Source organism: Sarcophilus harrisii, chromosome 1, assembly GCF_902635505.1.
Source record: "Sarcophilus harrisii chromosome 1, mSarHar1.11, whole genome shotgun sequence".
In the NCBI taxonomy this organism is placed as follows: domain Eukaryota; kingdom Metazoa; phylum Chordata; class Mammalia; order Dasyuromorphia; family Dasyuridae; genus Sarcophilus; species Sarcophilus harrisii.
In genome coordinates, this window is record NC_045426.1 from 332,174,957 (window position 1) to 332,188,295 (window position 13,339).

The following is a 13,339-nucleotide window of genomic DNA, read 5'->3' on the forward strand; positions in this document are numbered from 1 at the left end:
AGCAAAAGTGAATCATAACAACTTGAATAGAGAATCTGGAAAGATTAAGGAAAAATAAACCTATTTTCACACCTCTATCTACCACTAACTGTTTATAATTCATCAGCTACTTAATCCTCCATAAGGAAAAAAGAATTTGGCCCCCCCAAAAAAAATCATTCATAGGCAAGCTTACAGGAAAGTAGAGGATTCATTTCCTAGAATTAATGAAAATAACTGTAGACTTCAAAATTCTTCCTTATCAAAATAAAAACCATCCCCCTATGTTAAAGTAAATGAGTTTTTTCTCAGAGCAGACTTACTTGGTCAAGTGTTGTCTGAGAAACAGAATAATCTTCTATGTGGAGTCTCTTTTTGTTCTGGGAAAGGATGCTGAAGATCCTGGCCAGGGAAGACAGGGAAGATGGAAGCTGGTATTGAAGCATGTTCCGATGTTTCTCTTTGAGGACACTTCCTGGAAAGGCTACTCCAAAGAATTCCTGAACAGGCTTCAGGTCAGGATTTGAGCCTGCTATTCGTACAACTATTGTATAGCCATCTCCAAACCTGAAACCAAGAAAGTCAAGTAGAGAAGATCCTTAGAAAACTTCTGAAAAGAATTTTAATGCAGAAATAATCTATATTATAAGGAAAATGAGATTTGATGCTATGAAAAATAAAGTTCTTTTCAAGTCCCCAGAAAAAGTACTAGAAAAAGTAATTCAACTCAATTATCCTATTTGCCTTGCATCTTTAGAGCTCCCAAATTCAACTGCCTTAGAAAAGGGCAAGACTCCCTACTTCCCCAGTTTGAGTCACCCAGAGAAACCATGGTTTCACCTGTTCTTTAAGTGCTGGACACTGCCAAGACATCTGAACCTCCCATTGACCATGATTGCCATTCTGGTACAGAGAGCTTCACATTCTTCCATGCTGTATAAAAAACAAAACAATTTTTTAGCTTTGCAGAGAGAACATCAACCATCAAACTGACACACCTGGTGTTTACATTATGTCACAAAACAATACCACGCAAGGCAATGCAACCTAGATAATTAATGTCCATGTCATTTCAGGCTGGTTTTTAAATATCACTCCATTGGAGATATGGTGGAAAGAAAGATAAGTTGGAGTCCAAGGCCACCATTTATTTACCTGTGAGACGTAAGCACTACAGATCTTCCCTCCTTGATAACACTTAGGGCACAATTCCATAAGAAGCGGCGGGCTTTTGGATCCATGCCAGTGGTTGGCTCATCCTACGATATAAACGATACAGATTTCATGGACTAAAATAAACTGAAAATTGATTTTTAAAAAGTACAACCAATTTCAAGCAGTTCTAATGTATCATCCTTCTGTTTCTATAATGCTCACTAAAATATTAAGGGAATTTTTTGCCACTAAGTAGAAGACTTTCTAACGATGGCCATTTTCTAGGATATTGTAGAAGAGAATTCTCAGGAAAGTGCTAAGCAAGATGAATTTTGAAGCTTCTTCCAACTGATATTCTATGACACTGCAATTAAAAAAAAAAAAAAAACCTAAGACCTGATCTCATTTGGAAGTAATTTGCTTTTTTAAAAAAATTAGGCAATATAAACACTAACCTCAAAATTAACACATGACTTAAGTATTTTATTTTAATACATTTTACTTTTCTGTGCCTCATCTGTAAAACAATGTTAATGATACCTGTAATATCTGTCACATAGGGTTGTTGTGAAGAGAAATAAAGGAAATATGAATTTTTAATTTTTTAAAAAAGGGAACTGCTTACTAAAAATGAGCCCAAGACAACTCTATAAAAGTACAGGATCACAGAATACTATAATAGGAAAGCCCTTCCTTCAGAGTTCATCACATCAGCATATTCTTGTGCAGAACTTATTATCTTTTCAACATCAGTTTTTCTGATAAACCATCTACATACAGCCTTCTGTATTCAGAATCTTGACAGAAGCCAGCAGCTAAGCAGGGAAAGCATACGGCAATGAAAAGGTAATACGGTTTATCTTAGAAGAAAAGGTTTCAAATTTACCTCTTAGTTCTATGTGACTAGGGAAGCCACAATCTTGCTTGCTCAGAGTTTACTCATCATTAAAATGAAAGGCTTGGATTTAAATGAGTTCCAAATCTAGAATCCTATTCTATTATTATTCATTTTCCTTAGTGAGTTACATTGTTATTTCCAAACCTTCTATATCACAGAATAATAACAATTGAAATTTATATAGAAAGAAGTAAAATATTTGATGTCTAGTGAGGATGACAAGTTATCAGGTATCCTCCCAACTCTCAAATTCTATGACCCTGTAATCCCAGCCTCACCCTCATTCTGTAATACATATCCTCTTCCTCATATAAATGCTAGTGGATCTTTATGAAAAAAAGATGCTCAAAGGACCAAGCCTACATTTATGCAATCACATTCCATGTCCCAGTCACTATCTCTTTGAAACATTAATATGTTAAAACTTAGAAGTGCCCTAAAATCTTAACATTCTTTAGTATAGACCTAAGACCACCCATTTCCTATTTGTTGTTGTTGTTAAATTTAATTTACTTTTCCTTCGGTGCCTAATTTGAACTTAGTAAGCTAGTACTTAGTAAGGTTAAATAATAAAGGGCTAGTAAATAGCCCTTCAGATAAAGTTCAAACCCTACTTATAATTTAGCACTCTTTTAGAATCTGAAAAGAAACCTATTGAAAATTATTTTTAAGAACCCACAAAAACAAAACCAAAGACTTCTCTCTGGCAGTGCACATGTGAACATTGATGATAATGATGAAAACTATTACACAAGGGCATCTTAAAAAAAAACAAACCCAAGAATCAATACTTATCATATAAAATTTTCTTCAAATGGTGCTTTTATATGAATTTAAAATATATCTGAATTATAGTGGGAAAAAAAAAAACAAGATCTTTTTTTTTTTTTAAAAGCTCCAAAAAGCTGTGAATTTCTAACACTCACCAAAAACACCACTGGAGGCCCTCCAATCAAAGCAATAGCAGTTGAAAGTTTTCGCTTGTTGCCACCACTGTAATTCCCAGCATATTTTTCTCCATATTTCACAAGACCTAGTTTTCGAATTGCCCAGTCGCCAACCTATAGCAAGAAAAGACATCCAGTTTAAGGTTTTTTTGCTTTCAAATTAGCAAGACATTGCATAAAAGTACTTGAAATGCACAGATCTCAAATAATTATCTGTTTTACTGAAAGGTAATTCAAAGACCAACATTTTACAATTCCCTTCAAAGTCTGAGTTTTGACTCCCTGCTTAAAGGTGTTTTGTCAAAACAGCTTGCACTAAAAATTAACAAAGAAAAAGAATGGCTCCGACGTGTTTTCAGGGTCACAGACAGACAATTTTGTAACAGTTAGCACAAATATTGTGTGGGGACAACAAAGTTCAATTCTTATCAAAAAGGTTCAGTAATATATTTAAAGGGGGAAAACACTTGATGAGAAAGAAGGCCTTGAGACAAAATACTTGTTTAGAAAGGCTGTGGGAAACAGTAGAATAAACTTAAGTATCGAAAAATTATCTTAACTTACATTAATCACTTTGCCTTGTCACTTGAGAATTTGAAAAGAAAAACCATTGAAAAATAGATATTTTTTTTTAAATCACAAGAACAATACCAAGGATTTCCTCTCTCTGGCACAGCACACATGTGAACACTGAATAGTGATGACTAGTACACTTTTTTCTTGCAAAGAATTATCCCCCACTATAGACTTTTCTGATATGGCAAGAGAAGAAAGAAAAACTGATGACTTAGGGATTAAAGTGAAATACAAGGTCATTAATGGTGGATCATGATCAGAGCAGCAGCTGCAGTGGTGTGTAATACACTAACATATATATATTTTTTTAAATAAAAAAATGGCATCTCACAAGTCCAGAAATAGTGGGGGAACAGAAATTCCACATGGTAACTTCTACTTTAATTATTAAATATTAAGTTAGTATTTAATTTTAAAGCAGGAGCTGATTTCTTAATAAGTTTATTCTGGAAAGCCTATAGAATGAATACATTTTAGAAAAAATTCCTATTATAGGTAGATGCATCATTGGCATTGATTTTAAACCATCATTACCTTGCCAACTTCTTTCTCAGGGACTCCTCTCAAGAGCGCAAAGAATTCCACATGCTCTCTTCCTGTCAACAGCTCAGTGATAGCATCAAACTGAGGGCAATAGCCCATGTTCTGATGGACTTCTTGGATGTCTGACAAGATACTGCAAAACACAGGAGAAGTAGTTGGGGGTTTTACATATTATGAATCACTAATTACTTGGCTTATGTTCATAGTCCCCATACCATCTAAGCTGCTCCTTGCAGCACTATACTCTGCTGAGTTTCCGCAGCCCAGCCTTCAAAGATAAGACTTATTATTCAAGCAACACTATATTAAGATCCTCATCATTTTTTAAAAATTAGAATAGCAAGATTTTTTCTTTATAATAATGACTTCTTATAAAAGATTATTGAGTTTCCAAAGCTTTTAGTGGAGGAAGCAAGAGTAAGGGAGAAAATATCTGATAGTATAACTACAGAATAATCAGAAAGATGATAGAAGAGATATTTGAAGAGACTTTGAGCCAAATGCCAAAAAAAAGTCCATTTCTCACCTATTTTTATTGAGAAAAGCATCTCCTTTTGTCACACTGGTGTCTCCAGTTAACATTTTAAAGGTTGATGATTTTCCAGCCCCATTCACTCCCAGAAGCCCAAAGCACTGAAAGAGAAAGTTAGATGAGTTGAATCAGACTATGTGCCCAAATATAATGATACCATTAAATAGCAAGATTTCATAAATTACTGCAGAAAAGCTTTCAAAGAGCACAATCCTAAATTATTAAATATGTTCTTCTTCAATTCTTAAAATGACAATTTTAAAAGGTTATTATACTTTTGAGAAGCTATATATTAAGGGTAGGGAACTTGCAGCCTGCAAGCCACATAATGCAATTGAAATCATTTGTATCATCAATTGCAGGTGATGGTGAGCTGAAAGCTAGGTAGGACAACCTCCCATTGTTTGACAGATACAACACACCCATATATATAGGGGTGGGTGTGTGTGTATGTGTGTGTATGTGTATATTTGTTTATTCCCATATCAACGTATACATTATAGATATATGTGTACATCCAATACACATACAAAATGCTACTCTGATGCCTGATTATGTCATAGAGGTGAATCTTTAAGTTTAGGAGGCTAACACAAGAGTTCTGATGAGTTCTACAAAGAGAAAGACTTTGAATATGGTCCTAGAAAAAAGGCTGGTTCTGCTCCTAATGGTCAACCTACCTAAGAAGCCACTAGATGATACATTCTATGGCCATGAACAAACAAAAAGCAAAGAAAAGCAACTGCTCCCATTTTCACTCCTACAGCTGGTCTTGAGACTTATACTGACAGCTAAGTAAAACAGGAGACCAGATTTTCATAAACTATGTTAGCAGAGCACAATTTTCTGCAGTTCTTATTATCAAAATGGAATAATTTTATGCATATGCCTAGTGACCAATTAATAAACTAGGGAGTACAGAGAAGCTCAGTAGTAGAAAACTGAGATAATGATAACCTTTTTCAGTTACAGAAATTAATGAAAATCAACAACTGCTAAGGCACACTGGTGCTGCTAATCTACATTAGTGGAAAGAGTAGCCACATTGATGAAATAATGGCTCTTTTGAAGCATATATGTGTATATTTTTCAAATACAGACAGCAATTCAATGATCAAAACTGAGATTAAAATCAATATGCAACAAACAAGAAGGTAAATCCAATTTTACCAGACAATCCAAGAGAATAGAAATTAAACAATATAAACAAGAAATGGGAAATTCCATTTTATATTTATTTGAATTTCATCATCAGTGTGGGTAGGATGTATGAGAAAAGAAATGTTTTAAAAGTATGGAATTCTCCTAAATAGCTCATATTGCTAAAAATCATTATGAGGACTTGGGTTTTCCTGGCATCTAAATTATTCATGTCCTATAGAACACCTAATTAAAGAAGTCCATGAACGTTTTTTTATTTTCCACTTCCAATCCTACCCTAATTGGCTTAGCACATTCTCCATTAACTGGCATAAAAACAAATGTGACAACTTTGACATTACCTCTCCAGGAGGGATGCCAACACAGATCCTGTCAACTGCAGGTTTCCTCTTGCTTCTATAGACCTAAAATAAGACACATCCAGAAATACATGACCATCGGTGATTCAAGGTCATCACAAGAATACCAAGTTAAAAGAAAATAAAGATTTCAAAATTTAGCAGTCCCTGGAACAAATACTCTTGGTAAAGTTCTCATATCTTCACAGTACCATGACTACCTGGTATTATGATATCTTGAGCTTTGGTCTTGTTGATGAGAATGAAAACAAGCCAACTTTCAGAAATCTAAATTTCCATTTTTAAACTCAGTGAGTATCACCTTTTTTCCTTTTTTTTAAAAAGATGTCCAATAAAATGAGTATTTCCATACATTATAGAATGGAAGGAAAAGGTTGTATATGAAACTGAATTATTAATACATGGATATACTTTTTACATTTAAAAAAAAACTTGAAAGCTGTCCTGCTAGTCAGTGAATTCTTCTGGTACATATTTGAAGGCCAAAAACTAACCATTAAGACAAAATAGATCAACTGTTGTCACTGCCATCACCATCATAAAGGTGCATTCTTAGTGCTGGGGAAAATCAGAGGCTATTTTTTTTTTGGGGGGGAGTACATAACTCAAAAAAAAAAGGTTTTCTTTTCTCTGTAGTTATATTTCCATCAAACAAAAATAATTTATGAGTTCCTTTTATACCACTGTATATCACTTTCTTACATGAAAATCTGAACAAATAGAGCTGATGGCATCATGGAGTAATGGTTTTACAAAAGATTCTTTTGTCAAAATTCAATTTACAAGTAAGTTTTAGGAGTACATTTCTGATGCAAAGAGAAGTATCTCATACTCCAAAGGCTAACTATTTACACAAAACAAAAATTTGAAGAAAAGAAAATTTTAAAGTAATTATTCATTTCCTCACCTTAGTTAGTTCTTTGATTGCTAGAATATCATTCTGTCCACCACCATCCAATATCCTCTGCCTTTCTCTTCTCACATCCTCATCCTCATCATTTAGAGGAGGAAGTTTTGCAATTACGCGTCTTAATGGAAAAATAAAACAGAACATATTATTCCAGTGGAAACCAACCCCATAAAGTGAACTGTCAAGAATAGTCAATAATGGGACAGGAAATTGTAGTTGAAAAATACTAAATGATTTGCCTATCTCTGCCCCACAGAGCTAGTAAGTTTTAGAAGTAATATGTTAATATAGCTCTTTCCTGATTCAAAAATCAAAGCCAATTTCCATAAACAATTTGCGTCTCAGAAGCCTACAAATATAGCTTCTCATTTGTTTAGAAGCATTATGAGGCAGCAGAAAGTCTCCCTCTGGTGTGTTAAGATTCTCGACCTGTTCCTGCTACCAAAGCGTGGTACAATTTGTACCCATCATTTTCCCGGGTGCTTGGAAATGATATTCAAGGTCTCTTCCAGTTCTATTCTATGATTCCATGATTCTAGTGATGAAAAGTGTAAACAATCAACAAAAGCTCAAAGACAGGGACAGTAATCTATGAGAAAATAAATGAGCTATTAGGGAGAATTGAGTTTGGTTTAAGTGAAAAGAAGAGCACTAGGAACTGTATATTCAGCTATGTATAACCCATTTGAGAAAGACTACCTAGAAAGTACTTAGATGAGGGTGACCAAGATTGTAAGGGGCTAGAAATTATGGGATACGAGAATCAATTGAAGAAACTGTAAATAATTAGCATGGAGAATAGAAGACTTAGAGGGGACTTAATTACTACTTCAAATGTCTGAAAGGCAATTGTGTGAAAGAATGTTTAGGCTTGGTCTGCTTAGCCCAGAAGGCAGAATTAGGCACAAGAAGTAGGAATTACAAAGAGGAAAATTATGGTGTGATATAAGGAAAATCCTCCTAACCAGAGCAAATGAGCAGTCCTAACAGGCTGCGAGTTCCACAACCCTAGAATCCATAAATAAAGGCTAGATTAACACTTGTTAAAGATGTAGTAGAAGGTATTCCTTAAATGCTAAAATTCTAGAATCTGTGAAATTTTAAGTTTATTCATGAGATACTCTATATTAACCATCAACTTTGGTTTCCAGTCTACATTTTCTGAAGCATGTCTCCCTGCTTGGTTTATGAGTTACCTGAAATATTTAGCACCCAATGAAATCTGAGAAATAAACTCACCTGGGCTTGATGAAGAACCTGTACTGGATCAGTACAGTGATGAGGAAGAAGACCACCCCTTCCACGGCCATAGCAAAGAGATTCCTTCCCACCAAGTCCCAGGAGAGTGGAGAGACAAAACGGTTTTCTCCTAGGGAATTACAAACACAATATGCACACATATCAGTCTCCACTCTGAAAAGGGCAGCTAAACAGAAGGAAAGCACACAGATGTTGAATTTACTGGTGTTTTAGATTTTAGTCTAAGGGGTCTATTGCTTTCTCCTGTATATTGGCCTGTGCTCCAGTTCAGGTTCACTGACAATTCAAATCAAAGCAAATTTCACAAATAGGTAACGATACAAATAAAACACACAGGTTGACAAGCAATAGAAAGATACTCTCCTCCAAACCCTACCATTAGCATTCTGGTCTTCTTCCTCCTCCCACCAGAATTCAGACTACTACTGGGACCTGGGTCTGATAAATTAACTTTCACTTTATTTTGCTTATTTCACTTTAACTCCAAAATATGCTACCAAGCATGTGCAGTTGGCTAACCATCCCCATGTCCCCCAACCCAATTTGTGTTCCTCTATCTGTGCTATCTCCTCCTATTAGAATGTAAGCTTTTTTGAGAGCAGGGACAACCTTGTCTGCTTATATTCAGTCGTCACATATAAAACGTGCTTAGCACAAAGTAAGCATTGAAAAATTATTTTTCATTTACTCATTCATTCTCGTTTCATCCATATAACAATGACAGGCAGGTAAGCAAAGGAAGTCATCACTGTGACCTCTGACAGGTTAAAAAGCTGAGTTATGAATTATCCAAGGTCATAAGTTGGTTAGTAGCAGAAAAAACTATCAAGGCTGGGGAGAGGAGCAAACCAGGTATCTTTATTATTGAATGTTTAGACAATTAGAAACAATTTATTGATAAAAGATAAAGAAAAGTGTCAGAGTACACTCACTGGAAAGACACTTTCAAGATTTAGACAATAAGGAATAAAAAATATCATTACTATTAATATTCCCTACTCGTTTTCTCAATAATTCTTTGTAACATATATCTTCCTCTCTAACTTTAAAAAAAGGAAAAAAAAACACCACAAGAAGTATTTTTTGATAGTCATGAAATTCTTGGTCTTCATGAATAAATCTATTCTGGGAAAGATCTTTGACCCCACTGAAATCACCTTTAGATACAGGAAGGAAATATATCAGGAAAGCACCTCCTATACTGTTCTTTGTGAAGTTTTTGTAGTGATTTTTTTTTCTTAAATAGTATTTTTCCCCCAATTACATGTCAAGACAATTTTTAGTTTTCATTTTTACAAGATTTTTGAGTTCCAAATTTTTCTCCTCCTTCTTCTTAAAATAGTGCATAATTTGATATAGATCATACATAAGCTGTCATATAGAACACATTTACATATTCATCACAGTTGTGAAAGATAAAAAAAAAAAAAATGAACAAAGTAAGTGAAAAAAAGTATGCTTTGTTCTACATTCTGAGTCCACTAGTTCTTTTATCTGGATGTGGATATTTTCCCTCTTGAGTCCTTTGTATTTGTTTTAGATCATTGTGTTGCTGAGAACTGAGTAATTCAGGGTTAATCATCATATGATATTGTTGATAATGTGTACTTACTTATTTTACTTTGTATCTTTGTACAAATCTTTCCAGGTCTGAAATCTGTCTGTTCATCATTTCTTATTGCATAATAGTATACCTTCATATTCATTTATCATAATTTATTCAGCTATTCCCCAATTTATGGGTATCCCCTCAATTTCCACTATTTTGCCACTATGAAAAAGGCTTCTATAAATATTTCTGGGCATGTACTTCCTTTTTTATTATCTCTTTGGAATACAGACATAGTAATAATATCACTGAATCAAAGGGTATGCACAGTTTGACTGTCCTTTGGGAAGAGTTCTAAATTTCTTTCCAAAATGATTGGATCAATTCACAACTCCACCAACAGTGCTTTAGTGTCTCAATTCTTTCCACATCATCTCCAACATTTATTTATCATTTCCCTTTTTTTTTTTTTTTTGGTCATATTAGCCAATCTGATTGATATAAGGTAGTACCTCAAAATTGTTTTAATTTCCATTTTTCTTTTCAAAAGTGACAGAGCACTTCTTCATATGCCTATAGATAGCTTTGATTTCCTCATCTAAAAACTGCCTATTCATATCCTTTGACCATTTATCAATTAGGGAATGGCTTGTATTCTTATTTTTGCATTCTTTCTAATCTTGGCTACATTGGTTTTGTTTATGCAAAAGCTTTTTAATTTAATGTAATCAAAATTATCCATTTTTACATTGTGGGATGCTTTCTTTCTCTTTTTCTCACCCCTTAGTTGTTTCTTATATCATTCTCTCAAATTCACCTTATACTTGTAATGTCTATGTATGTTAAGAATAACAAGTATCACCTTACCATATATAAGGACATAACCAATTCAACTCTATTGAATCTCTTAAATTTTCTTTTCTCTTTTTAAGGTTTCTCTTGGGCCTTCACAGTGGAGATCAAATTTTTTGTTCAATTCTGTTCTTATGAAAGCTTGAAATCCTTTTATTTTATTGAATGACCATTTCCTCCTTAAAGTATGCTTAATTTTGCTGGGTAAGTCTTGGTTGCAGTCCTAATTCCTTTGCCTTCTGGGATATCATGTTCCATGACCTCCAATTCTTTAATATTGCAGCTGCTAAATCCTGTGTAATCTTGGTTATAGCTCCCTGATATTTTGTTTCTGGTCTCTTGTAGTACTTTTTCCTTGACTGATAATTCTATAATTTAGCTATAATGTTCCTTCAAGTTGTTTTTTGTTTTTGTTTTTGTTTTTTTTTTTTTGGGGGGGGGGAGAAATCTCTTTCTTGCAAAAGAAACAAAACCAAAAACAAAAATGCAAGCAAACAACAGAAAGAGTAGAAATGCTATGTTGTGATGGGCATCCACTCAGTTTCCACCAATTCTAACTTTTAAAAAGTTTTTTCCTCAGTTAATATTTGTTCTTCCTTTTCTGTTTGGTCCCTTTTTTTAAGTGAGACAGACCTTTCTTGCTAATCCTACAAGTTTCTTGGTCTAAAATATCTTTTTATTTTTCTGCTATTCTAGAATTTGTTTGGAGGCATTATTTTATCGTTGTGTGGAGGGGAGTTTGGGAATATTACAGTGATTTACTGCTGACTCTCCCATCTTAGGCCCCCCACTTAGTGGAACTTTAATTTTGAAGACAGTGAATAAATGTGCAGAGATGTAAGAGAATCAACAAAACCACAAAGAATTATCTTTAAAGAGCATGAAATAAATAATAAAATTTTTTGCTTTAACACCAGTTTTTAATTTGTTTGACTTTTAAAGAATCAATTTTTCTTCTCTATATGTCCTTTCCTGAGGGCATTTCAAGGATAAAGGGATTGTCTTATCAACTCAACAAGCATACTCAATAGTATCAACAAACTGAGCCTGGAAAAGGTTCAGTATTTTTATCATTAAAAGGTTCACGCCTTTACATCCACCATGCCATTTCACTTCTCTACACTGCTAGGACATGGGGACAGTTGTAATGTATGACCTGCTGATGAGGAAAGAAAGTCAAGTACAGGAAATAATACTTGAATTTGTTGTTCAAAGATAAAGACTTGTTTAATGCCATAAGGCCATCAACGTTAATATGCAGTAGTTAAGGGATGGAGATTATTCACTTACCAAACCTTTCTAGTGCATCAGCCATTGCCTGGTTTTTCACCATGTCAATTAGCCCTCGGCCCAGACAGAAGTGAGGGAATATCAGAAACACAGACTTCAAAATATCATTAATATTGTTGAGCTTCTATTAAAACAAACACACACAAAAATCAACTGTTAGTATATTTGCAATTATAAAATTAGAATAAAGAGCAGATCTGTTGGCTGACAGTAGCTGAAGGAATTAAGGATATTTAACCTAAAGAAAAGAAAATTTACAGAAGATTGCTGTCTTCAAACATTTGCAGTTTTAAGTGTTTGAAGACAGCTATCATAAAAAAGAGAAATTTAATTTGGTTCCATCTGGCTCTAGAGGAGCAACGTAGAGACAAAATTCAGCTCCAATATAAGAGAAATTTTTTTCTAACAATTCAGTTATCCAAATGTACAATGGACTCCTTTGGGGATAGCAAACTTCCCTGCACTGGAGGCCCTTGAGTGAAGCTTAGTGGGAGATGGGAGTCTTGCTCAAAGTACAACAAAAGCTGGAATAGGTGACCTCGAAGTCCCTTCTAAACTTTGAAATTCTAGTATAGTAATGCAAATCTTTGATTTCAGTTACCAAAAAACATTCACAATCAATGTTGACAAAATAAATATCCTGTGGCGAGTTTAGAAAAATGCCTTAGGTAGGAAAAAATGCAAACAAGTTGGAAATTTTGGACATTTAGCTACCAGCTTATGTATATTCTGCTCTAATTCTACTCTGACACATTCCAAATCTATTTTCAAAGTGACCTTCCATTGTATCACCATGGCATACAAGGGACCTCAAAGTGTCCACACAATAACTGTAACCCTTCTTATATAGAATTCAACTGACAATAAGAAACAGATTGATTAGATGATATGTCATAGCATTTCAATTTTGCTTTAATTTATGACATCAAAGTACATTCTAAAGTTCTAAAGCAAAAATGATGTCTTTTCAAACACCCAATACTTCCAAGGATACATGATCTTACTAATTTGGCTTTTCAGAACTCTAAACCTATATTTTAGGCAACAATACTGCCATTATCCAGTGATTTAAATTTTGCAAAGCACTTCACATATGCATTATCTTATTTGAGCTTCTGAGATAAGCACTACAGGTATCATCATGCCATTTTACATATGAGGATTCTAAGAATTATAGAAATTAGTGATTTCCCATGATCCCATAGCTAGTGTCACAGGTGGCTTGAACCAAGGGCTTCCAGGGCTAACATTTGTTCTACAATGCAATATTTCCTTTATGACAATCGCAACAAATCATCAGGTTTATTTTTTTTATTTTTATTTACCAT

The 13,339-nt window shown here is 34.1% G+C and overlaps 1 protein-coding gene across 2 annotated transcripts in view; it reads right to left on the reverse strand.

Annotated features, from left to right (window-relative positions):
• ABCA1 (ATP binding cassette subfamily A member 1) overlaps window positions 1–13,339 on the reverse strand; it is a 147,501-nt gene that overhangs the window by 3,632 nt on the left and 130,530 nt on the right. For both annotated transcript variants that reach the window (XM_031945565.1, XM_012543118.3), the window contains exons 40-49: window positions 12,012–12,135; window positions 8,300–8,429; window positions 7,058–7,178; window positions 6,133–6,195; window positions 4,625–4,731; window positions 4,090–4,231; window positions 2,959–3,093; window positions 1,135–1,238; window positions 820–912; window positions 303–546 (exon numbers count right to left, since the gene is read on the reverse strand). In XM_031945565.1, coding sequence (XP_031801425.1) covers window positions 303–546; window positions 820–912; window positions 1,135–1,238; window positions 2,959–3,093; window positions 4,090–4,231; window positions 4,625–4,731; window positions 6,133–6,195; window positions 7,058–7,178; window positions 8,300–8,429; window positions 12,012–12,135 — 1,263 coding nt within the window. The remainder of the gene's footprint in view (window positions 1–302; window positions 547–819; window positions 913–1,134; window positions 1,239–2,958; window positions 3,094–4,089; window positions 4,232–4,624; window positions 4,732–6,132; window positions 6,196–7,057; window positions 7,179–8,299; window positions 8,430–12,011; window positions 12,136–13,339) is intronic.